Source organism: Columba livia, chromosome 15 (assembly GCF_036013475.1).
Source record: "Columba livia isolate bColLiv1 breed racing homer chromosome 15, bColLiv1.pat.W.v2, whole genome shotgun sequence".
NCBI lineage: Eukaryota > Metazoa > Chordata > Aves > Columbiformes > Columbidae > Columba > Columba livia.
The window spans coordinates 7,069,340-7,094,239 of record NC_088616.1 but is presented as its reverse complement, the minus strand read 5'-3'; the positions used below and the strand labels follow the sequence as shown (position 1 = coordinate 7,094,239).

The 24,900-nt window shown below is 58.6% G+C and overlaps 2 protein-coding genes across 2 annotated transcripts; one reads left to right on the top strand and one right to left on the bottom strand.

The window, feature by feature from the left end:
* Window positions 1-635: 635 nt before the first annotated feature.
* CLCN7 (chloride voltage-gated channel 7) lies at window positions 636-20,734 on the top strand. The gene is made up of 25 exons (XM_065030790.1): window positions 636-848; window positions 6,922-6,993; window positions 8,190-8,261; window positions 8,504-8,569; window positions 9,193-9,325; window positions 9,899-10,008; window positions 10,792-10,872; window positions 11,289-11,351; window positions 11,889-11,972; window positions 12,142-12,235; window positions 12,661-12,725; window positions 13,166-13,282; window positions 13,606-13,660; window positions 14,274-14,334; window positions 15,113-15,251; window positions 15,542-15,635; window positions 16,920-17,089; window positions 17,408-17,459; window positions 17,780-17,907; window positions 18,087-18,172; window positions 18,436-18,568; window positions 18,676-18,735; window positions 19,068-19,244; window positions 19,337-19,417; window positions 19,530-20,734. The coding sequence occupies exons 1-25, from the start codon at window positions 714-716 to the stop codon at window positions 19,614-19,616; spliced, it is 2,415 nt and encodes an 804-aa protein (XP_064886862.1). The 5' UTR covers window positions 636-713; the 3' UTR covers window positions 19,617-20,734.
* Window positions 20,735-21,418: 684 nt separating this feature from the next.
* On the bottom strand, window positions 21,419-23,768 carry PERCC1 (proline and glutamate rich with coiled coil 1). Its single transcript, XM_065030808.1, has 2 exons — window positions 23,524-23,768; window positions 21,419-22,303 (listed from the first exon to the last, which is right to left on the bottom strand). The coding sequence occupies exons 1-2, from the start codon at window positions 23,547-23,549 to the stop codon at window positions 21,553-21,555; spliced, it is 777 nt and encodes a 258-aa protein (XP_064886880.1). The 5' UTR covers window positions 23,550-23,768; the 3' UTR covers window positions 21,419-21,552.
* Between the last annotated feature and the right edge of the window lie 1,132 nt (window positions 23,769-24,900).

Sequence of the window (24,900 nt, the reverse complement as noted above, 5' to 3'; positions counted from 1 at the left end):
AGTGACACAGCCGGGCAGGAGCTGCTCACACAGGCAGCAGGAGCCCCGGGCTGGGTCATGCGCGGGTGACCACTGCCTGTCCCCTGCCACCACCAGCATCTGCCACTGAGTCAGAGGCGGGGAAGCTGTGGCATGGAAAAGCCCGTGACTGTGACCGGGAGTGAGCCAGAGGTGCCGGAGCAGGTGCCGTCTGTGCCGCGTGCCTGGACCCCGCTGGACAGGGACAGAGCTGAGCGCTGGGCCAGCTGTGCTGCCCCAGGGGGCTCGGGTGCGGTTCACAAAATGCTCCCAAAGAGCCGCCCTGCGAAACTCCCTGCACAGAGGGCAGGAGCGGCGCCGGCCCTGGCTGCTCCCTGAGCCCCGTGCCCCCGGGGCCGGCGGGGCCTCGCTGCCTGGCCACGGCCGGGCTGGCAGCGGGAGGGTGTGCCTGGGCCCGGTGCAGGGCGAGCTGTCTTGCCTGGGCTGCTGTCTCCACGCCGGGCCCCGGGCCAGGCCCGTACCCGGAGGCGCCTGCGCGACAGGTTGGGCACGGGCTCCGGCGCCTTCCCCGGGGACCGGGCTCGGGAGCCGCGGGCGGGACTACAACTCCCATGGTGCCGCGGGGCGGAACGGCCCCTGCCGGCCGCCGTAGCGCTCACGTGAGGGCGGCGAGCCGGCGGTCACATGACCGGCCGGTGAGGCAGGGCCGGCAGAGGAGCGCGCCGCCGCCCCGCATGGCTAACGTCTCTAAGAAGGTGTCCTGGTCCGGCCGCGACGGCGACGAGGACGACGACGAGGACGAGTGCGCGGGCGAGACCACCCCGCTGCTCAACGGCACCGGCCCCGGGGCGGCGGGCGGCGCCCGGCAGGTGGGTACCAGCACCGGGCGGGGGGAACCGGCACCGGGAGGCGGGTAGCGGTGCACCGGCGGCCTGCCCTGTCCCGGGCCTCCCTGCGCCGAGAGGCCGCTGCAGGGGGCTGGGGCCGCGGGTTGGGCTTGTGCCCGTGTCCCCTGTCCTCGGGAACAACCGCGTTCGTTGCCCAGGCGCTGCCGCGCTGCGCCGTGGCTCTCCTCCCTGAGCAGCTCCGGCGGGAGGTTGGGGTCCCTGCAGGCTTCCCCGGGCCGGGGAAGCAGAACCTGGCAGGGCCCGGCATGGGGAGAAGCTGGAAGGGAGTCACGACGGGGACACGGGGCCCTTGGGTCACTCGTGGGGGAAAAACTGAGCGTGGGAGCTGACTCAGTGCCCGGTGCCCACTGTGCAGCAGGCAGTCCCGTCACCGGCAGCTCCCAGCACGAGGTGCCGGTGCGCAGCGGGGGCCCTGCCTGCCCCTCAGCCCTGGGGCCACACCTGCTGGGGCTGCCCTCTTCGTTTTTACCACAAATGTGCTTCTGTGAGAGAGCCTGTGTCCCGACACGCTGCTGCTGCCCAAACCAACACATTGGGCTCAAACACGAGAGCATCTGATGCTGATGTGGTGGTGGAGGTCATGCTATACGTACAGAACTGCACTGGCAAAAAGCAAGTCCAGAATGGGATGTGTTACAAACACAGGGAGGAGAATTCCTTCTTGAAAATTGGTTTTGGGTAACTGACTGAAATGAAACCTCTCCAGTGTACCTGGAGGCTGCCACTTGGGCAATCTGCCTAGCGATCTCTCCCACACATGTGGTGTGATGAGCTGGAGCATGCCGTGGCTCTGGCCGAGGCACTGGCGCCTGTTACAGAGCGAGGCTGTGGCTGAACAAGCTATGCCAGGCAAGGGCCGTGGGGTGTTAGGCTGGGTCCCTGGGGCACTTCTGTGCCGGTGCTGGGTGTCAAAGGGGCTGCTTCTGGATGACGTGCTCAAGTGAAGTTTGCTGGGAGACTCAGCCTAGAGGAGCAGGGGCGGCGCCAGCCTTTGGCAGCTGTTAGCAGGGCATCTCACCGAGCATGATCCTGTGCCGCCCTGCTCCTGGGCAAGTCAGAACAGCAGGCCATTAGAGGGAAATACAGGGTTCGTTAGCCTGGAAGTGCCTAGCATGGCTCTGCAGGAGCAGGGCATGGCGGTTGGAAGGAGTTGCCTGTGTTACTGCAGCTGTTCTGATGTGAAAATAAAAATAATCTTCCTAGCCAGTATGACAGTACACGGTGTATTTACAGTATGGGTGGTCTTTAAAACCCGGTGGTGAATTCTGCAGGTCCGAAGAGTGTTAAAAATAGGGATTAACCAGATTTCCTGGCTGTGGATCAGGTATGAAAGGGGTTTTGCTGGTGGCTCGGAAGAAATACAGGAGCCTTGTACAGCAGGGGCAGTTGGTGGAGACCTAGCCCTGCCCATCTGACTTATTGTCACTGTGTCCCTTCGCAGTGGGGACAGCTCAGGTCCCAGCGGGTGATGAGGCACTACATGGCGTTTTCCTCAGCAAAGGAGGAGAGCAAGTACCTTGTTGGAGCTCCACACCCACAACTGCCTGGACCACATGTGCCTCTGACAGTGTCACCAACCTGGCAGTGGCAGCTGAGATGTTATCGTAGCACTGGGGCTGCCTTTCAGTGTAGGGCAGCTGCTTCTCTCCCTTGGATGGTCCTTTGACTGAGATAATTTATAGTGCATAGATTGAAAAATCAAGGCAGGGTAGATTTGGCAGAGAAACAAAAAGAGACTGGAGCTGCTTAGCTGGCAGGAGACTTAAGCTGGTGTCATGGTAATAAAATAAAAGTGTCCCTAGTGGAGCTTCTTCCCTTTGTCACATGTTTGTTTAATGGAAGTGAAAGTGATTTTAAAGTGACAAAAGGAAACACAGGTCTACAGTTCTCCAGCCAACTACTGTGAGAGACAGAGGTTAAGCACTTGTGTGTGGGAGGTGAGTTGGGGCTGCAGAAACATGCCTGTGACTGTAGAGAGGATGCTGCAGGGCTGTGTCCAGGGTCTCCTCTGTTTTTAGGGCCAGCAGAGTGATGCTCCAGAGCCGACTTCGTCCCCTCATCAAGACTTTCTAGCCTCACACCTGCTGTGGCCCTTCTTCCATGTTCTCAAGTCGTGCGGGTCGGTTCCCAGGCTGAAAAGTGGCTGGACAATTTTACTAAGAGCAGCCGATTTCTGTCATTAGGCATTTTTCAAAAAAATAACACTTCTCTTTTGCTACCCATTGAGGATGTGTTCTGTGTGCTAAAATGTGTTTGCTTTGGGATTGGTATAATGTTTGTGCTTCAGGGAGTGCGTGGGACGAGGAATTCACCAAAATGTGGACCAGACCTCTGCTGCTGAGCGGTTTGCCTTTCTTAACCCCCGTGTGTGTATTCTGCATCTCTAGATGTTGGTCTTGTGTTTTGTAATTTCAAGTAACAAGGTGTAAAATGCAGCCTTTGTGGCCAGGTGATGATGCTGCAGGGCTGCTGTGCTTGCTGTGATCGGAAAATCTCGGTGGTGGGAGTGGGGGGACGAGAAGCCTGCTGTGTGAGCCCTGATTCCTGACAGATGGACTGCAGGTTGTGTGTTCCCCGGGTACCGGCAAAGAGTCTGCGTGTCCCTGCCTGCCTGCTGCTGGGAGCCTCCTCAAGACACCACTGCGTTCAGGTGGTGGCAGGAGGGTCCCCGAGTAGAGGGTTTTTAGCGAGTCTGGTCCCTCCTGCCAGCTGCCCATACTGTCAGGGGCTGCCCTTTAGCCTTGTGCTGCTCCTGTGCCGAGGGGACATGTGGGACAAGGTGCCAGGAGAAAGACAAGTGGGCCAGGACAGCAGCAGTATCTCCCGGCCCGGTGCAGGTGAGAGGACAGGAGGACCTGTGTCCTAGAGCAGCCACACACAGTGTGGGGCTGGAAGCAAAACTGCAGCCGAGCCGTGACACTGCAGGGTCAGTCCAGACTTTCTCCCCCAGTGTGGGCCTGGGGGTGAGAAGCCTCTTTCTCTCCTGACATGGTGGATTTTGGGGATGATGGTTGGGTGATTTGGAGCCCATCGCAGCTGTGCTTGTGTGTCAGAGGAGGGTGATGTCAGGAGCCCCACAGCTTGTCTCCACTGTTCGCTACTGTGGTTTCCCGTGCCAGTGAGCCCTGTGGTGATGCAGCCTGGAGCCGTTCTTCCCACCTAGGCAGGTACTGAGGGCTCTTCAGCAGAACACGCTGGGGCCAAGGGGGCCCTAGGGGCTGTAAATCCTCTTCCTTCCTGCCGCTGCTTCTGCAATGCTACTGTGGTCTGCACCGTGCTTTATCTCATTGATAACAGAAAGCCACGTGCTTCCAGTTCGTTAGTGAGCACCATGACAATGATAAGGGACGGTGTATGGGGGAGTCTTTGCTGAAGACGGTGGTCTCTGGGGGTGGGTGATGTCCTGCAGCTCATCTATCCCCAGTGTGGGGCTTTGTATATTCTGCTGTTCAACTTTGGGGGTTTCCCTGGAGCCTGGTGAGGTCCCTCCGAGGAGCAGCCCTGCCCACCAGTGTACCAACTACCCTGATGATAAAGCTGTTAAGCAGTTTTGGTCCAGATCAAGGCTCTGGACATCTCTTTGCAGAGCTCAAAATGGGTAAGGAATTAGCTTTACCCCCTGGACAGGGTGAGTATCGTGGGCCATTGCTGTTCATGAGCTGCCGTCAGAGACAGGCTTAGTGGGCCCAAGAGCCCCTCCTGGGACAGGAGAGCTGTCAACCCATCTCCCTTCTCTGGTCAGTGCGTGTTGTTATTTGGAGATAATCATACCACGGTCACACCAACATCATATGTACCCGGATCAGCAGCTGGCTTGGCCTGAGTTTGAAAAACATCCAAAGGAGGAGGGTAATCCTGTTCATGTGCTTGGTGAATCCTTGAGCTGTGCACAAACAACCTTCTGTCTTGGCTCCTGCTTGCCTGGATCTCGCTGTCCCTCTTATAAAAGTCTGGTGCTGATGGAAGTAGCTTTTTCCTGCCCTCCCAGCATGTGATCCCCTTGCTGAGCGAAATGAGAGCCAGAGCAGCTCTGCCTGTCTGTGCGCCAGGGGGATGGCAGGATTTGGAGGAAGAAAGCACACTAAAAACACACTGCTTGTCTAACAGTTCAGGTTCAACTGCAAATCCTTTCCCTTCACCTGTGCTCAGGTCCTGCTGCTGCCTAATCCCTTGGGAGCAGAGCTGCCATGCCCCGTGTAGGGAAAGGGTGTAGGGTGGGTATGTCACTGTTTTGTTGGCATTTTGTCTTTCTGTGGACCCCCGTGACTAGCAGAAGGAGGATTTCCCTGAAGGGCTGGTCACATCTTGGGGATGAGGTCTTGGTGCCTGAGAACCGAGCCCAGGCAGGAGAAGGAGACATGGTGCTGGTGACTGTTTTCACCTCATTGCTTTGGTCTTGCCCTGGACGTGTGGTATCTAATGAGAACCTTAAATTTTGTGTCTCCTGAAGCTGGGTGCAGAGAGTTCCCTTTCAAGGTCTCAGCTTTGTCCCTCCCAGGGTTTCAGGGCAAGAACCATGTCCTTCCCCTGTCCTCAGGAAAAGAGTCCACCTGGATCCTTTCCATGGGGACTGCGTAGCCATCATGGACCAGAACCAAAGCCCAGGCTGATCTCACCAAACCAGTGTCTGAAAACAGCTGCATGGAGCACGTTGTGCTCAGCCCCTCCTGTGGTCTCAGGCTCTGGGCACAAAAGGCACTGAAGCAGGTTTACAAAGCTGGGGCAAAACCCACCTGCAGGTCAGGGGGTGAATGAGAACATGGAGCAGATGGAGAAATGGGAAAATAGGTCAGGCTGCAAACACAAAGGGATATTCTTCATCTGCAGTGACGTGCATGGCTCCCGGCCACTCTGGCCTGCACGTTCCAGACAGGATCGGGGGGATTAAAGTCACAGAGAGGGACACAGCAGAGAGGGACTGACATTCTGGGGCCCTGCTGTTGCTCCCCTCCCTCTTTGATTCTCCAGTCCTTCAGCCTGGCAGCTGCAGAGGCGTGAGTGTCGAGAAATGGTATTTGGTCTGTGCTTAGAGACAGTGCTGCTCACGCCCCTGTACATCCCTGTGTTTCACGATGGCACAGGGGTGGCAGCAGCTTGCCAGCTTCTGCAGGTCCTCTCACGGTGCAGCCCAGCTGGTGTCTGGCTCTGCTGCAGCCCAACCCCTTCCCCGCATCAGCCGGGAGATGAGAGGTGCCCCAAATAGCCCAGAAACTCCCGTATTATGCAATCACACTGCCAGTAACAAGACCGAGTGGTCACCAGCAAAAGGAGAACCTGCTCCCCTAGAGGGAGATGCAAATGCTCCTTCCCAGCATTGCACTGGGGCCAGGTCAGCGTCCCCTTCGTGTCCCTGAGGCTGCGTGGGAGCAGCGTGCCCCGTGTCCTCTGTGTGCACTGGCTGGCAGTGGCCCAGCCCTTGCTCCAATCCCGGCTGCTTGGAGTGAGATGAACACAGCGATGTGCTCATCTCCCTGGCTGGGACCTGCTGCCGTGGAGCTGGTGGAAGAGCCAAACTTGCCCTTGGCCAGCTCTCATTGCTGGCCAGGCACATAAGCCAAGGGGCGGCCCCGGCAGGTCTGGGTGTGACTGTGAAGGTGGCGTGTTCTGTTCGTGGTCTGTCTCTCCCCAGATCCAGGAAGGGATGGAACGTGCTGCTCCACACAGTTTGCTGGCTGCATGACTGCTGCGCTGGGGTACCCGCTCGTTGGTTGGAGGCTCTTGGTGACTCTTGCTGGCTCCCGGGGCTGCCAGGTCGAATGAGCCGCTGCTGGCACCATCCCCGGCTGAGCCGGCTCTGCCAGCCGACGGGCTGGAGCAGCTGCCCAAACCCTGCAGGCGGCTGCTGCCTCCTGGCCTGCTGGGTGCTGGGTCGCACCTCCTTGTGTGTCCTCCCAGAGCAGCAATCTGCAGTGCTGTGCTTTGGGGGCTCTGGTGTGGCCAGGCAGAGCTCAACGAGGGGTCAGAGCACCTGCACAGCTGCTCCTTCCTTCTGCTGGTGCATTCAGGAATTGACCGTGTTCCCTTCTCTCCTCAGCTCACTTCTTCTTCCTTCCTGCGCATCGGGCAGCTGAGCAATGTGGACCTCAATGAGGATGTCAATGAGCTGGTGAGTGGCACAGAAAAAGGGATCCACTGTTATCGAGACCCTTTTCCTTCTTCCACTAACAGCTGCTTCTGTTCCCCCCTCACATTCTCTTTGTCCCACGAGGGCTCCAGTGCTTCCTCCTGGGCTGGGTGATCTTCATGGCGTGGGAAGCTGCCTGTCGCACTGCCTCCCCTTTGCCGTAGCACTGGCCCAAGGACATAGCAGTCCCCTGCATCCCTCTGACAGCACCAATCCACAGCACGGGGACATCTGTCCTGTGGGACCGAAGGCACAAGCCAGTGGTGTGGGAAGGGATGTCTTCCTTGTTGCCATGAGAGCTCCTTAAAAAGCTGCATCTCTTGCCTGCTGCCCAGCTTGGTGTGAAGGCAGGACAGGGAACATGCAGTGTGACAGCAGCTCGGGGGGAGACGTCTGCACCCTGGAGACAGGGCTGGCACAGAGGGGACATTTTGCAAAAAGTCTCAGGTTTCAAGTTATTTTCACACACACACACCCCTACACCTGATAACTGTTCTTCCCCAGATGATTCTGCCTCAGCTCCAGGGCTGTAGGAAGAGCGAATGAACAGACAACTTTTGCTAAATATTTCTTGTGGAATTCTTAAATGGGAAGAAACATGTCTCAGTCCAGCACCTCAGAGGATAGGCTGGGCCTGCTTTGGCCGCAGCTGTAATGCGGGGCTGGGGAAGGGTGCGGGAGCCCCTCAGGCATCCTCAGTTAATGCCCTAATTTGGAGCTGGGAACGGCTTGCATGGTCAAAGGCATTTGGGAAACAGAATTTGGTTTCTGCCCAAAAATGTAGGCCTGCTTGAAATAGCTTCTTGCTTTCGGCCAAAGGAATTTCCTGCCAAGGTGAAAGGTTGTCCTGCGCTGGAGCACGGCGCTGAATCGACATGGCAGTGTGGTACCTGACTGGGCAAACAGTCAGTCTGTCCGTGGGGAATTGTCCTGCCCAGGGGTGCAGAGGTGGTTGGTGAGAGTGCGCTCCTGACAGCCTGTTCTAGCTGCCATAAATCCCACACATCCACCAGCTGGTGAAAAATCATCCCAGACCCTGGCCTGCCAAGGAGCTTGCACTCTGCAGTTCTCCTTGCCTCTCCCGAGAATAAAAACTTGTGTTAAACCAGCAATGACATGGGGGAGGGGAGGGTTGGGCTTGGATCTGGCCATCCTAACGTGTGTGTTGCGTCCCACAGGAGACAGAGCTCCCTCGGCAGCACCCTAATGAGATCCCCCACAACGAGAAGCTTCTGTCGCTCAAGTACGAGGTAAGTGCCTGTCTCTCCACCTCTCAGCAATGCTCTTTGGGGTGCAGCGGGTGAGGTACATGGGGTGAAGGCTTGTGGCTGCCCACCTAGGGGGTTTTCAGTGGGGAGGGAGAAGGATTGAGGAAGGAAGATGATCCAGGAGCGTGAAGAGGCAGAGGTGAGGGTCCGAGCGTAGCCCTCCCTGCTGCGGGTGTCACTTCCCCTACGCTAGACAGTAACAGCATCTTCTTTTCCTGAACTAGAGCCTGGACTATGACAACAGTGAAAACCAACTGTTCCTGGAGGAGGAAAGGAGGATAAACCATGCAGTGAGTGTCACTGTGACCCGGCTGCCCGCCCTCCCTGCAGCTGCGATGGCCCAGTGAAGCTGTTCCCCCTGCCTGGCTGCTCGGGGGCTTCTCCATGCTGGGGGAGGTCATGCTCAAAGCAATGCCTGAGCTGGGTGGGTTCATGAGCACCGACCAGCATGTGATGAGCTGTAAAATCTCAGGAGCAAGGACCCAGCATAGGATCGTTTGAACAGGAGCTGGTCTGGGTGTGCGTGGTGGCATTACCAGGCGGCATGGGGCAGGTCCCTGAGCAGAGGGACTTCTGGAGCCATGTGAAGCATCTGCTCTGGGGGCTAGTGCTGCAGCAAGAAGCCCAACAGGAGAGGCCTGATAGAAGCAGGCAAGCTGGAAAAGCATGTCTGCTGGTAGGGATCCCACAGAGGGGCAAGAGCACTGGCTTAAAATATGTAAATTGTGGCCAGGCTTTGCAAACCTGGGTCAGCTATCATCAGTTTTCCCTGGGCAGCACTCCTTGGAGCTGCCCAGCCTTGGGCCTGTGCTGGAGAAGGTGGCCAGATGGGCTGGAGTGCCCCCCGGTGCTGGCAGGGGCTGGGCTGGGCTGGGCGGCAGCGGGGTCTGACTGACAGCTGTCTGTCCCTCAGGCTTTCCGGACAGTGGAGATCAAGCGCTGGGTCATCTGTGCCATGATTGGCATCCTCACCGGCCTCGTCGCCTGCTTCATTGACATCGTGGTGGAGAACCTGGCTGGGCTGAAGTACCGGGTGGTGAAGGGCAGTATCCTCCAATGGAGCCCTGGCTGCCAGCCAGCTGGCATCTGTGGGATCTCAGCTCCTGGTAGCCTCGAAAGGGGTGCTGGGGTGAAGGCGGTGCTTCCTCACTTGAGTGTAGTGGCACAGACTCTGACACCTGAGGTGCTGCTGAGTGCCTGGCTGCTTGGCGGGGCTGCGTGGTAACTGGGTGCTCTGCTGTGGTGGAGAAGGCTCCTCACAGCAGCCCTGGCTGCCATAAGGCCAGACTTGAGGAATAAATTTTTTACAATGAGGGTGGTAAAACACAGGCCCAGGTTGCCCAGAGAGGAAGTGGATGCCCCATCCCTGGAGACATCCCAGGCTGGGCTGGATGAGGTTCTGAGCAACCTGAGCTGGTGAAGATGTCCCTGCTCATGGCAGGGTGAGACTGGATGAGCTTTGAAGGTCGCTTCCAAACCAAATTATTCTGAGTCTATGATTCTAAGTGCACAGGATCTGCTGTGCTGCTGCAGCCCAAAAAGCGCTTTAGTGATGTGTTGTTGTGATGGGAGGGAGGGTGCCCAACCGATCCTGGCCTTTCCTTGAGCTGCTTCCCCAGACATTGACAAGTTCACAGAGAAAGGGGGCCTGTCTTTCTCCTTGTTACTCTGGGCCACCCTGAATGCCAGTGTGGTGATGGTTGGCTCTGTCATCGTTGCTTTTATAGAGGTAAGAGTTTGGAACTGCTCTTGGTTGGGATATCCATGTGCCTCCTGATGGGGCTCTTCACATTGGGAAGCAGGATCATGTCTCCAGAAAACATGTGAATTTGTGTGGTAGCAAATATATTTCTGCCAAATTTGCTCTCGGTAGCCCCAGTTCTTCAGCATTTGCTGCAGCTGTACTGTTGAGTTTCTCCGGGATTGTCAGGCCGGTAGAATGTACTGCTCGTTGCCGGCAGCCTGGGACTGGGGGCACGCTCCAGCCTGGGGCCAGAGTTGTGCTTCAGCCTTGGGCATGAGTGCAGCTCTCGCAGCCTCAGCTCGGCCTCCGCATTGGGTGTACATGAGCACTGGCAGAAAGCAGGCTGGCCAGGTGCCTTGGGGACACAAAGGCAGAGACTGGGGCCAGTTATGGCTGGGAGGGGATGATGGCTCCCTACAGGCCACTCTGAGTCAGCAATGGCTTCTTTGTGGTTTTGCCCTTGTTCTTCCTGGCCACCAGGTGTGAGCCTTCTGCAGCACTGGGCCTCTCACCATGGCAGGGTGGAGGGAACACCCCAGTGCCCCCAAGAACCCAGCCAGCTCCTTCTCTCTGGCACATTTGCCCTTAGGGGCAGGAGGTGCCTCTGTCGTGCCTACCTTCAGAGCCTTGGAGATGGGCTTTGGCCTCGTCTCTGAGTCTCCCTAAGGATATGCATGGTGCATTCTGTGCTGAGAGACAGGCGTGAGGTGGCCAGTGTGTCCCCATCCTGTACATGGCAGCCACTGACGCTCTCCCTGCTCCCCACAGCCTGTCGCAGCTGGCAGCGGCATTCCCCAGATCAAATGCTATCTCAACGGTGTGAAGATCCCGCACGTTGTCCGCCTCAAGGTAGGAACAGGAGGGGGTAGGATGTGGGAGGTGATGGCATTCCTGCCTTCTGCCTGTGATGGGGCCCCTCTGCCAGGCTGGCCTGGGTACCTTGTGTCCCCCTGGGGTGCTTCCTGCCTACGCTGCAGCAGAGGAGGAACTGGCATGAGCTCTGTAGGTGTTCCCCACAGCATCAGCTGGTTAAACCTGCTCTGGGATTGGCAGCTGGTGCTGGGAAGAGCAGCTTTGAGTATTTTTTTTTGCACTGGCCAAAAAAAATTGTCCAGTGCCATTGCCACAATGTGGGGGGGATGAGAATCACAAGACCCCTGGGGTCGCTGGCTCCTGCCCCTGGGTCTCTGTCCCCCGCAGCTGCCGTGATCGTGTTCCTCATGCCACCCATGTGATACGCTGTGCCTCTTGTCTCTGTTTTGCAGACCCTGGTGATCAAGGTCTGCGGAGTCATCCTCTCGGTGGTCGGTGGCCTGGCCGTGGGGAAGGTGATGTGCACAAAGCTCTCTGCTGGCGTGTTGTTACTCGCTGCTGGCACATGTGGCACAGCCTGTCACTGTCCCTGCACTGGGGGCTCCGCAGTGATGTCCCAGTTTGTTCCCTGGGCTGCTGGCTGAGGTGACTGTGGTGTGGCCAGGCCTGAGGACCCTCTGGGGTACACAGTGCCACTGAGACAGCCTGTGTGAGGCTCAGCTGAGGGCAGGAGAGCAGCAGCCTACATCCACCGGTGCAAACATTAGATGGGGGAGACCTGGGTGCCCCATTGGGACCTTTCTAGCTTGCTGGAATGGAAAACAGGCAAGGGAAGTCCCTGTCCCCTCGGCTGGAGGGAACAGGAGGCAGCCGTGGGAGCTGCTTGCTAGAATGAGGGTTTAAGGAGTAAAATTATAAGGTCTGTATTTCTCAGAGGGAAATCATCCTAACCAGCTCCTGCAGGGCTGTGACTTGGTGAGCAGAGTTCAACTGTCTCTGATTGTTCCTGGGGTTCTCCCTTCTCTGCTCTGACTCTGCTCTCCTGCCTGTAGGAAGGACCAATGATTCACTCTGGAGCGGTGATTGCTGCTGGAATCTCACAGGGAAGATCCACATCTTTAAAGCGAGACTTTAAGGTTGGTGTTGAGGACTGAGGGGCTGTACTGCAGGTGTCCCTCCTGTGCCCACACCAGACTATTCCTCAGAGTCATACTGGTGGCTTGGGCTCATTTGTAGCAGACTTGTTTCTCCCCTAAACTCTTTCTTGTGGCCAGCCCTAAACCTGCCTTCACTTTGGTGTTTCAGATCTTTGAGTACTTCCGCAGAGACACAGAAAAGAGGGATTTTGTCTCGGCTGGAGCTGCTGCTGGTGTCTCGGCTGCGTTTGGTGCCCCCGTGGGTGCGTGCCATGGCTCTCTGATGCTGAGTGGTGCCTGTGCACAGGTCTCAGCGGGAGGTTGCTCCTGCTTGCACAGAGGCAGCTGCTGGGATCTGCCTCGGGCACTTCAGGAGCCTCCTGCAAAGTGCCTGGCTCTGCTCTGAGCTGTCCTGCCCTGCCATATGTCTCAGGAAGAGAGGAAGGGGGTTTATTTGTCTTGGATCCCAAATGTTGCCTCCCTGGGATGGAGCGGGGGCAGTGAAGGGCCTTCACTGCAATCAGTATGTCTCTGATGGCTGGGTGGGCTTGGCTAGTCCTTTCGCTGGAGTTTGTGGGGTCTGGGCCAGCACGGGGCACAGATGAATTTGGGTGCCTTGACTGGTGATGTTACCCAAGGGTCCATGGCATGCCTGCCTTATGAAGGTGTCTGTGTCTTGCGCTTGCAGGGGGTGTCCTCTTCAGCTTGGAGGAAGGGGCTTCCTTCTGGAACCAATTCCTGACCTGGAGAATTGTAAGTGCTGGAAAGCAGGAGCAGTGAACTGAAGGGTGCTGGCTCCACCGTGAGCCTTTTCCCAACGCCCTTGCGGCCCCTGGCCATCCATGCACCAGCCAGGCAGCCATGGGTAACACATCCCAGGGAGCAGCATCCCTGTTCCCCTTCTGTCCCCTGGGCCTCAAGGGCTGAACTGAGACCTGGCTGAGCTCCATCTTCCTGCCCTTTCCAAGGGCACTGCCTTGGGCTGTGCCCCAGGTGATGGAGAGCGAGCCCCTGGCCAGTGCAAGCTGCCCAGTGCTGCCACAGAGAACGTGTCCACTTGTCCCCACCACACTGCGGGTATCAATTCCTATGCAAGGCCGCTGGGGACTGGTTCAGGGTTCTGTAGGGGGAACGTGGTGAGGGAGTGGGGCTGGAGGTGTCTGGCAGTGACTCTGGGCTGTGTCTGTTTCCAGTTCTTTGCCTCCATGATCTCCACATTCACTCTGAACTCTGTCCTGAGCGTTTACCACGGCAATGCTTGGGATCTCTCCAGTCCTGGGCTCATCAACTTCGGCAGGTTTGATAATGAGGTACGGGCTGTGACACAGTTAATGCATGTGTAGGGCTCTGCTGGAGCAAGCTAGGAGTAGCCCACAGCAGTTTAGGGCAGCCAGTCTGTCTTAAAACACCACTGGGGGCTGAGGCAGGCTCTGCCTGTGCAGGCTGTGGGCTCTGGCCAGATCCCAGGCCCACCACTTCCAGTAGAAGGCTTTTCTGCAGCTGTTGGTGGGTCAGGGGGCTCTGGGGCGTCCAAGGGAGACTTTGGGGCACTTCCCAGAGCTGCTCGCAGTGACTGGCTGTGGGGCTGCAGATGGGCCAGAAGATCGGAAACCGGGTTCTTTCTTGTTTGCAGAAAATGGGATACACAATCCAGGAAATTCCTATCTTCATCTTTATGGGAGTGGTTGGTAAGAGAGTGCTGCTCTTTCCATTTGATTAGTCTGAATAATTTCCTCTGTTCTTTGTCTGGGTCTAAAAAGCTTTGGGATCCAGTTTCCTGGGGAGAGTGGGAAACCCATTACGCTCTGGAATAGAGGCTGCTTGTGGGGCTTATATGGGGATGAGAGCTGGATCCTGGCCTGACCCTCACCCTTGTAGCAAATTTGAGGCTCTTAATCTGTGTACTGCAAAGTCACTGAGCGAGATCAGTGCATTGGAGCCATGGGCAGCCCCGGCTTTTAAATGAGCTGCCCTCATCCCCATGGGAAGGAGAAGCGGAGCACATTGGGCACTCCCCAGCGTGCTTACCCAGCTCTGAGCCTACCCCACCAGCCTGTCCCTTGCCTGCCTAGTGCCAGCCCTGTGACACTGGCCCCCGGCCACTTCACTGCTGGTGCCAGGCTGCTCTTGGTGTCAGGTCCTGGCTTTCTCTACAGGGACAGTGTCTGTGTGTCCCAGGGCTGCTGGTCATGCTGGATGGGTTGTCTGTGTCTCCCTGAGCTTCAGAGGTTCCTCATGTCCTGGGCAGCCACAGGAGAGCCTGGGACCTGTGTGCTGAGTTTTCCTCTTTTGCATTCACAGGCGGGATCCTCGGAGCCCTGTTCAATGCCCTCAATTACTGGTTAACAATGTTCCGAATCAGGTAAGAGCTCACGGGTAACTAAGTTGATTGACATAGCTTGGCTGGCACCTCCTGCACTCCATCGAAGCAGTGTTCCCAGCCAGAGCAAGGCTGTGATCTCACACATAATGTGAGCAACAGCAGCCCCTGGAAGCTGGGAGGTGAAGGAGCCATGTGCCTCTCGCTGCCTGTGGTCAAGGCTCTGACCTGCAGCATCCACTGTTGCTCTGACCCTACCAAGTGTTTCCCTTTGCTGATTTGAGGGCCCAAAGAAGTTCAGACCTGGCTGCTATGTGCTGGCTGGTAAAGCCATCGCAGCCCAGTCTGGCACAACCAACGCTTGTCACCAGCTTTTCAAGCCCCAGGACTGGCCTCATGGCCTCAGGAGCAGTGGCCATGGAGCAGTGATAACCTGTGGCCATGGAGCAGTAAGGGACTCACAGCAGCTTCCAGGGCATTGCCTCTCTTGGGGCTTCACGTGCCACAGCTTCCTAGGCTTGGCTCTGCCCTGTCGCCCGCCACATCATGTCAGTCTTTCTATGGAGCAGTGCCCTGCTCTGGGCAGGGGAGCTGGGTGGATCTGCTGGAGCTGGGGGGGCAAAGCTGCTCTTGCCACTGGCTTCACACCCCAGCTCCCTAGGACAGCTGGGGGAAGGGTGTAGGACGGCCTGACAGGCTCTGGGGAGGGTACAGAGGCAGCCAGCCTGTCTGTGTGCCTGCTGTGACGTGCCAAGCCAGGTTGTAGGTGATCCTGCCTGCACCCCTGGGTGCCACCTTTACAGCTCTGCTCCCCACCCAGGTACATCCACCGGCCTTGCCTCCAGGTGGTTGAGGCCATGCTGGTGGCAGCAGTGACGGCGACTGTGGGTTTTGTCATGATTTACTGCTCAAGAGACTGCCAGCCCATCCAGGGGAGCACAGTGGCATATCCCTTGCAGGTAGGAGATGCTGGAGAATGACCCCCCCAGGGTGGGGAGACACCCTGAACTCGGGCAGAGTCTCCGTGGGGAGACAAGTCCCTGCTGTGTTTTGTGTCACTGGACCTCGCTGGATTGCCCTGCAGTTGGTGCCCTCACCCCAGGCAGAGATGGAGAACCAAGCATGGTGTCGGTGTGCTCGCTGCCCAGAGCTGCCTTCTTGCTGGCACACGTCCCCCCAATGCCTGGAGCTTCCCTGCCGCAGGGCAGCTCAGATCTGCTGCCTCTAACTTTCTGTTCTTCCCCCTCAGCTTTTCTGCGCTGATGGAGAGTACAACTCCATGGCCACTGCCTTCTTCAACACACCTGAGAAAAGCGTTGTCAACCTCTTCCATGACCCTCCAGGTCTGTGCACCTGGCAAGTGGGTCCTTGAATGTAAGCAGAGCGGGGCTTGGCTTGCACAAGGTGGCCGACCTGTTCCCTGGCTTCTCATGGGATGAGGCAGGGGATGATCAGCATGGCCCCGTGAGAACACAAGGGACTCCAGCAAAGCACTGTGCCCACTTCTTTCCTGCCGTGGTGGAAGGAGGAGGGATGGACATGGCACCTATGAGCTTTGCCAAAGGGCTGTGGTCTCGGGAGCCTGTGGATGAGGATCTGGCTTTTTTTGTCAGCTGTTGCGTGGGAGCATGTCTGACCCTCGCTGTCTGTCTGTAGTCCATCCTGGAAATGTCCCTGGCTGTTTTCTTAATTAGCAGGGCCTGTTGCCCCAGAATGACTTTATCTTCTGGGCAGGTTGCGGAGGTGGATCTTGGGGTTTGGGTTTGCTTGAGAAATGCAGTTTGGCTCCTAGGTTCAAGCTCCCATTTCCCTTGGACCTAGTGTAACAACAGCGTGCCCTGCTGGTCTGAGCCTTGTGCTCAGCTGCATGTGGGCAGGGAGCAGACACCTCTGAATTTCTGAACCGTCAGCTCAGAGAGTGCAGCTTGGCCACCTGAAGACAAATGATGACTGTTCACTGCCTCAGGGCTGCTACCTGTGATGCTGGGTCCTCCCTGGCTTGAGAGGTCAATGGACTGAAGCCTCTGTGAAGGGAAGGTTGCGAAATACTCATTTCAACTAGACTAAGCTGCTCAGCAATCCTAAAATAGCAGTAGGCTGAGGCCTGGGGACAGCAGGTTCTGGCTGTGGTGGCACAGCCCACGCCATGGGGCAGCTTGGGACTGGCCGGAGCAGCCATGGGAGCTGCAGGACAGGAGGGGGTTTGCAGGACCTGCTCTGCTGAGTGGATCCTGATGCTGGCAGTTGGACCCTTGCCAGCTCACCAGCATCTCTGTCCTCCCAGCCTCCCCCTCCAGCACTGGGGGTCCCTCAGGGCTTTGAAGTTTGTCACGCAGCCTCATGGGAGGCTGGAACCATGGGGCTGGGAGAGGATGGGTCATCGTAGGTTGCAAGGTGGAGGAAAGGCGCATGCTGGACTCAGTAGGGTGGGAGGGCTTGTGGTGGCCCTGGCTGGCTGGGAGAAGCAACCTAAAGAGCAGGTTTGAAAGGTGCCCCTGATAAGAGGGGCTTTCCATGCTGGGAGTGTGTCATGGGGCTGCTGCTGTCTGCTCTCCCATGGCCACAGCGCGTTGCGGTGTCCTCTGGGCTGCAGGACCAGCACTGACACTGTGCTTTCTGCACCTCAGGCTCCTACAACCCCATGACGTTGGGCATGTTCACACTGATGTATTTCTTCCTGGCCTGCTGGACCTATGGCCTCACAGTGTCTGCAGGGGTCTTCATCCCCTCCCTGCTGATCGGCGCTGCCTGGGGGAGGCTCTTCGGCATCTCCCTGTCCTACCTGACCAAGAGCTCCGTGAGTCCTTGGTGGGAAGGGGTGGTGGGTGGTGGGAGCCGCAGCACCCAGCTCTTCGCCCTTCTCACTGGGCAGGCAGCACGTGCAGGTGACATGCACGGAGCTGACTGAGAGCTTGGCACGGTGGTCTCGAGTGGGTTGACTCCTCACTCGGTATTTTCCTGAGTTGGGTCTGGGCTTTCCCGTGTCCTGGCAGAGCCCAGCCAGCCGCTGCTCTGTGCTTGCAGCCTCAGCCACTCCTGCTTTGGAGGGTGGTTTGTGTCTCTGGATGCTGTGGGGCCAGCAGCTAACTCAGCTTCTTGTCTCTCCTGTGCTCAGATCTGGGCTGACCCAGGGAAGTACGCCCTGATGGGAGCTGCCGCACAGCTGGGTGAGTTCCCCGTGGCGTGGACTTGGCCACCTCCTGCTCATGTCAGGGTGAAGGTGGTGTGGGAAAAAGTGATCCCTGCTTCCCTGGCACAGCTTCTGCCCCAGCTGAAGCCCAGCCTGGCTGTTGGGTCCCGGACAATGCTGCCAAGCACAGGTGGCGCTGTGCACTGGCAAGGGCTGGGTTTGTCCATGGCACCCCTACCTGTGCAGGCAGTCCTGCGCTGCCCTGCAGAGACACAGGGGCTCAGGTGCTTTGCTGTCCCCTTGTGCCATGTTTCCCTGCCCTCCTAAACCTCAAAACCCCTTGGGTGTCTCTTGCAGGTGGGATAGTGCGGATGACACTGAGTCTCACGGTTATCATGATGGAGGCAACAGGCAATGTCACCTATGGCTTCCCCATCATGCTGGTGCTGATGACGGCTAAGATTGTGGGAGACTACTTTGTGGAGGTGAGGGCTGTTTATGCTCACTGGGAGCCTGGGGCCTGGTGAGAGGCTGTGGGTTGGGGGTGCTGGGGAACTGTCAGGGGGCCAGGACAAGCATGTACTCCCTTGAAGAGGTGAGCTGCTGCCTCGCTGTACCCCTTGGCATCTCACCAGGCTCCTTCTGACTGCTCGTCTTGTTGCAGGGTCTGTATGACATGCACATCCAGCTGCAGAGCGTGCCCTTCCTGCACTGGGAGGCACCGGTGACATCCCACTCCCTCACAGCCAGGTGGGTGGGCTGAGAGACGCTCATCACTCCCTGGGCAGCATCTTTTGGACCATGCTGTTGGCCTCAGCTGGAGACGGAGGGGGTGACACGCTTCCCTCCCCAGTGCTGCCAGCCCAGCCCCTTCCCCAGCAGGGACCAGGGCCCATGGTGCATTCCCTCCCTGTGTCCCCAGCAGGTTCTGGGGATGGAGGAGATGTGCATGGGGGGCAGGTAATTCAGGGTGTGGTGCTGTGGGGCTGTTTCTCACCAAGTCTTCCCTTCAGGGAGGTGATGAGCACTCCTGTCACCTGCCTGCGGAGGATTGAGCGGGTGGGCACGGTTGTGGACATCCTCAGCGACACGTCCTCCAACCACAACGGCTTCCCGGTGGTGGAGAGCAACCCTGACACCACACAGGTGGGCTGGGCACCTCTTGTAAGGGGATGTAGTTGGGGGGATTGCCATGGCGTGGGACCCTCTTCCTTGCCCCCCAGCTCCATGTCACATCTGGTGCTCTGTTGCAGGTGGCAGGACTGCGGGGTTTGATCCTGCGTTCCCAGCTCATCGTCCTGCTGAAGCACAAGGTGGGTGTTTGCTGGGTGGAGGCTGTTCGGACTGTGTCTGTGCCCCTGTCCCACTGCTGCCTCAGGCCCTTTGCTGCCTGCCTTGCTCAGGAGGAGCTGGCAGAGGGTCCCTGTCATTTCCCTCAGCTCACCTGAGGAGGTGGAGGCTCTGGGCTGTGCTGGGGTTACCCCAGCATCATCCTACAGTTCCTGAGCTCACAAGCCCTGAGTAAATGAGAAACAGGCTGTTGTTTTGCCCTAGGCTTCTGCTCTTTTCCCTCCCTGCCCCTGTGTGTTGTACTGGTGCCTGTTGGTGCTGTGGGATGGTCCATGACAATCTCACTCCTCCCAAGGTCTTTGTGGAAAGGGCCAACCTGAGCCTGGTGCAGCGGCGGCTGAAGCTGAAGGATTTCCGGGATGCCTACCCCCGATTCCCCCCCATCCAGTCCATCCACGTCTCCCAGGATGAGCGTGAGTGCATGATCGACCTCAGCGAGTTCATGAACCCCTCGCCCTACACCGTGCCTCAGGTAACAGCCAGGGACCCCTCTGCAGGTCGTGGGTGGGCGATGGGTGCTGGCTGGAGATGCCGCAGCCCACACAGCCCCTCTCTGTCTTGCAGGAGGCATCTCTGCCACGTGTGTTCAAGCTCTTCCGAGCCCTGGGACTGCGGCACTTGGTGGTTGTGGACAATCGCAACGAGGTGAGTCCCTGCCTGCCATGCGCAAGCAGCTGGGGCTCCCTGGCAGGACACTGCCCTTGTCCCCAGGCTCCACATGCTAGTGAGGAGCTGTGCCCTGTCCTTTTCCTTGCAGGTGGTGGGCATGGTCACCCGCAAGGACCTCGCCAGGTACCGGCTGGGAAAGGAAGGCCTGGAGGAGCTCTCGCTGGCGCAGACGTGATGCAGGGCAGCGCTGCCCAGTGCAGACTTGTCCCGGCCCCTTGGAGCCAGGGACCCTCTTTTGTGGGAGGTGAGGAGAAGACTGGACCGGGCTGTGCAGGCAGCGTGGTGCTCTGGCTCTCCTGCCTGTTGCTGCTTTCCCATGTCTGCTGTCCCACCATATCTACTGCCTCCTCCTCTCCTTGCCCCTTCCTCTACTTCCCCAAGGGATCAAACCCCACCCTTGGCTCCATTAGCCCCTGGCACATGCTCTCCCTGAGGGCTAGGTGGAGGCTGGAGCATGCTGAGGGGAGCAGAAGTGCCCTGCTGAGCTGGGGACAGTTCTCTGCCGCTGCACTTGCCCTCCATCAGCTCCTCCACCCAACTTGGCAATGTCTGGAACCCAGCTCTGCTCCAGCCCCTGCTGCAGGGCCTGTGGGAGGAGGGGAAGAGACATGGTGGGGCTCCCTCCTGCTCCCAGGGTCCTGTTCCCACTGCTGGCTGGGTCAGGCTGAGCCTTGGGGCAGGCTTCTGTGTCTCTGCCCTGCTCAGCTGTGCAATAAAAGGGCTCCTGTGGTTCGGCAGCTGCCGCCTCTTGCTCTTTTGTGGCTCCCCTGGTCACTCTGACCCCAGCCTGCATGTGGGGAGACACCCCTGGGGTTTGGGGCAGGGATAGGGAGGACAGAGCTACTCTGGGCAGGGTTGGTCCTGCAGCCGATGGCTGTAGCCTGTCCCTCTGCCACTCCCACCCTCCTCCCAGCATTGCTGCTGCCTCTCCTCTCCTGCCATGTTGGGGTCCAGAGTCACCCCAGGTGCATTTCTGTACTTGCTGGAGCTTGGCCTGGCCCTTTCCAGCAGCCTGGGCCCTGCCAGGCACCCCAAAACCCACTACTGGCCCTGGATCTGGCTGCAAGGGGGGAGCAGACCCTGCACTCCCTGGGGTGCTGGGGAGGGCTTCAGCCCTGGCACCTCAGCTCCCCCATCTCCCCCCATCCTTGCCCCTCACCTTGGCATTGCCCCTGCCCTGGAGCTGTGGGTGCAGGGCTGCCCCATCCTTGCTTGGGCAGGGGATACCTGGTACCTGGGGGCGACTTTTGACTGTGGGATACTGTGCTCAAATAAAGGCTGTTTGTACTTTTATTATGGTGCTTGCCTGTATTTTGCTTCCCTCAGTGCTGTTGCCCAGTGCTGGTGTTGCCACGGCTGAGCTGAGCCCCAGCCCCACTGCGGTAGCTGGTGGGGGCTGCAAGGGGAAGGCCGCCCCCCTACCTCTTCCTCAGCCCTCTGGCAGGGCTGGAATGCTCAAGGCAAGGGGTGGCTCCCCCTTTGTGGCTGCTTTTCCCTTTCAAGGCCAACAAAGAGCCACCACAAAGCAGAGAATGCCTCCGCTGGACCCTGGTAACAACGCTGTGGCCATGGACTCCTGTGTGAGCTGGGGCCATGGGGCAGGGCCAGCTGCTCCCCCTGTGCTGTGGGTCAGTCGTGTTCCCTCATGTGGGTCTGGTTCCCTGGCACTGCCATGGGGCAGGCGAGCTGTGGGGTGCAGGGAGTCCCTGTGGCGGGTCCCACTGGGTGCTGGCAGACGGGCGATTTATGAGGTCCCGTGTTGCCCTTTGCTCCAGCATGGCCGAGATAAGGGGATGGGATCCACCGACCTGGGCTGCAGGGTAAACACAGGCTGCTGGCTCCTGCGGCACCGGCTGCCTGCCTATCCTGCTGCCAGGGCAGCCGGCGGCATCCGAGGGCCAGGCTGAGCGGGGACCCTTTGTCGTAGCCGTAGGGACATGGTGGCAATGGGTGGCAAAGGACACCACACACGCTGGCGCCTGGCGGGAGTCATTTATTCACTCATCCTATTGCTGGCTCCAGGTGCCCCGGTGCTGGCACTGGGGCCACTGGGTTTATCATTAACTGGGTGGCACGTGGCCGGGCCAGGGGCCCCCGGGGCCATGGTGGGGTCACAGCCCAGTGAAGGGCTCAGCCCCCAGCCCTGGGCGACCTGGCTCAGACGGCGGCTCCTGCCCTGTGCCTGGCAGCTCCAGCCCCGGCTCCACCGTCCAGTTGGCCAGGAGGTCGCTGAAGTCGGGGGTGCTGGTGTGGAGGAGGCTGGTGGGGCCAGGGCCTGGCTCCTTCCAGAAGGAGGGCGGCAGCTTCCTCCGGTGCATGGGAGTGATGTGGCCGTATTTCCTCTCCAGCCGCTGCGTCTTGCCACCGGCTGCCTGAGGTGGCAGGCACCGGTGCACGCCGTACTCAAAGAGCTCAGCCAGCGGCCCCAGCCTGTGCACGGCCCCGGGGCCACCCTGCAGTGCCGTGGCATCGGGCTGAGCCTTGGCACACTGGGGTGAGCTGTAGTCCTCGGGCATGCTGCAGCTGCTGGCGGCCTCCTCCCGGCCCCGCCGCCCAAAGTACCGCTGGATGTCGCAGCTGATGAGCTCCGAAAACTTGAGGAGCTGCAGGGTGGTCTCAGCAGCACTGGGGATGGCCAGCTCCGGCCCCACATTCTCTTCTGCTGTCTCCTCCTCGTCGTCCTCCTCTTCCTCCTCTTCCTCCTCTTCCTCCTCCTCAGAGAGGTCAGGAAAGTCGGGTTCGGGGCGTGCAGGCAGCAGCAGATCATGCCGGAAGGGCAAGGGCAGCCGCAGCTTGGCCAGGGGCTGGATGACACCTGCAGCCATGTTGGCACGCAGGGGCACCCTGGGGCCTGGACTCACCCTGTGGGCAGGGACAGTGGGGTGAGGGTGGCATGCACCCCAGCACCCTCCCCAACCCGCTGCCCTGCAGTGGTGCTTGGCCCTGAGGTGGCAGGGGAACGGTGTTTTGCCATGCTGTGGCCATGGTGGGACTGGAAAGCAGCAGGGATGTCCCCCACAAGCCATGGGACATGGGGCAGTGGGGATGACTCCACCAAGCTATGGGATATGGAGCAGTGGAAACATGTCCTCAAGTCATGGACATGGAGCAATGGTGATGTTAGACCCTCCCAAGCCATGGGACATGGGGCAGTGGGAACATCCTCACTGAACCTTAGGATATCAGGCAACACGGACATCACCCTCAAGCCATGGGATGTATTGCAATAGGAATGTCTCCACCAAGACACGGGATGTGAGATAATGGGAATGTCCCACCAAGTCATGGCATCTAGGGCAGCAGGGGTGTCGCCACTGATCCATGGGACGTGGAGCGGCAGGAATGTCCCCAGCAAACCACGGGAAATAAGGCAGTGGGGACAACCCTCTGAGCCATGGGGCAGTGGGGATGTCCCTTGTAGCTGTGGGGCAGCAGGTTGTTCCCCTTTGCCCTGGGGCTGTGCATGGACATGAATGGGGCTGAGCCCTCTGCCGCCCCGGGCTGATCTGTCCCTGCCAAACTGTGCTGAGCCCTGGGATGCTGAGCCCCGAGCCCTCCCCACATGGTAGCCCCGCATGTTTCCTTGTGATGGGGCAAACCTGGCCAGGACTGCCCTGGTGGGCTCTGGTCATGGCTGGCTTGTGCTGAGCTGGATGAGGCCCCTCTGTAGTTAGTACCACCTATGCCCCAGCATCCCCAGCCTTGCCTTGCTGCAGGGCATCCCCAGCCACATGCCTGGGACTGCCATTGCCCTGCTGCCAGCCCCAAGAGGGTCTTGGGGAAGGGGATGAATCCTGGGGGACAAATCTTGCTCCTGCCACACCAAGCACAGTGCTGTGCCCCACACCCAGCCTGAGACAGCATCATTGCCATCCCCGGGGTCACCATGTGTGCCTCTTTGTGCTGTCCCCACAGCAGGATGGACCCTTGGTCCTGCCTCTGTGCTGCCCCAGGGTGGGTAGTGGGGGGCTCAGCCCCCGGGGCTGCCCCAGCAATGGACCCAGCCTGCCCCGCTGTTCCCTGCAGCCAGAGAAACGCGCCGGTGCAGGAGGCATCGCCCAGGGCCACAGCTCGGCACTCACCTTGGCACTGCCGCCCGGCCATGCATAGGCTCCCGCGCCGCTCCCCCTCGCCGTCCCTCCACCTGGGCCTGAAGTATTTATAGCGGAGCAGCGAGCTGACGGCTGGCAAATATTTGGTCGCTGTATTGTAATAGTAGACTCGGTAAACAGAGCTGGGGTTTGCTTTAGCACCCAGCAACGGGAGAGCAGCGCGGGGAGGGACGCAGGGACGGAAGGCAGGGCTCACCTTAATGGTTCACTAGCCAGGGGATTTTCAAGTGTTGTTCCTGTAAATTCACCTATTAAATCGGCAGCCCCAGCTGCCAAACTGCCCGCACACTTGTGCCAAGGGCTCTTATCTCCCTGCTGATTGGAGGTGAAATCAAGCTTTGTCAAATAGGCGTAAAATTAAATTTCATGCTATTTTGACTCCTGGAGTAGGGATCTTCTGAAGAACATACTGTGTATCGAACGATGCCTCTGCAAACAGGCGCTGCCGCTATAGCTGCAGCAGGAGAAACCTCTCCTGGGGGTACCTCAGATGCTGTGCAGCCCCCGTGGGAGTCCAGACCCCCATCTCCAGACTCATGCCTTCCAAGGTGGGTATGGGGCTGCCTGACCAGTCCCCAAATGAGGTCTGGAAACTTTTGAGGTGGCAGGACATGGTCCCAATGGCACAGCCAGCAGGAGAGTCACCTTGAGGTGCTGTGCTCCATGGCAGCTGGTGGGGCTGGGTGCCTGGGGCCAATGGCTATTGCCAGGCGGCACCTGGGAACGCAGAGGTGGGGACATGCTGTATGGGGAGCGGCTAGGCCAGCCTGACAGGGACAGCACCTGGGACAGCAGCGTTGCCACCATGGACCGGGTGCTGGGGTGCCCCATGTCTCCTCTATTTCCTGTGACTGTATTGACTCACGTAGCGTGTGAGGGACTGAGGACAGTGACAATGGCAAGCAGCTCACACCCCGAGGCAGCTGTTGCCCAGAGGTGCTATTTCTACCAGTGGGGCTGTCTGGGGCAGCACAGAGCGTGGTCTGGGGACACAGGTGGCTGGGGGCTCTGGGGTAGCTCAGGACACACAATGGCCAAGGGACACAGGACAGCCTGCCTGTGACACCTGGAGGAATGCTTTAAAGTTTTGTACTGTGCTGAAAAGTCTTTCTTCTCCCAGGTTTATAAAACATTAATTTGTATTTTTTTATTTTCGTTTAAAAAAAAAAAAATTAAATCAATAAGTAAACTAAGACTAGCACTCATTATTCTAGCCCCAGTGTTCCTCTGCACATAAGCCTCAAAGTTTCCTCTCCTTTTTTCGAATTTATTTTATATTTTGTAATGTTTTACTCAACATTTAGTAGTTCTTCCAGCCTTGCCCGACGCAGCACCCAAAGCTTTCCA

Bases quoted from the DNA above. Each gene is read 5' to 3' on its own strand.
- PERCC1 (XM_065030808.1), bottom strand. From the start codon at position 23,549: ATGCATGGCCGGGCGGCAGTGCCAAG. The intron at 22,304-23,523 runs GTGAGTGCCGAG...CCCTGCCCACAG, and splicing joins GGCCGGGCGGCAGTGCCAAG to GGTGAGTCCAGGCCCCAGGG.
- CLCN7 (XM_065030790.1), top strand. From the start codon at position 714: ATGGCTAACGTCTCTAAGAAGGTGTCCTGGTCCGGCCGCGACGGCGAC. The intron at 18,173-18,435 runs GTGGGTGGGCTG...TCTTCCCTTCAG, and splicing joins TCCCACTCCCTCACAGCCAG to GGAGGTGATGAGCACTCCTG. The intron at 18,569-18,675 runs GTGGGCTGGGCA...GCTCTGTTGCAG, and splicing joins GCAACCCTGACACCACACAG to GTGGCAGGACTGCGGGGTTT.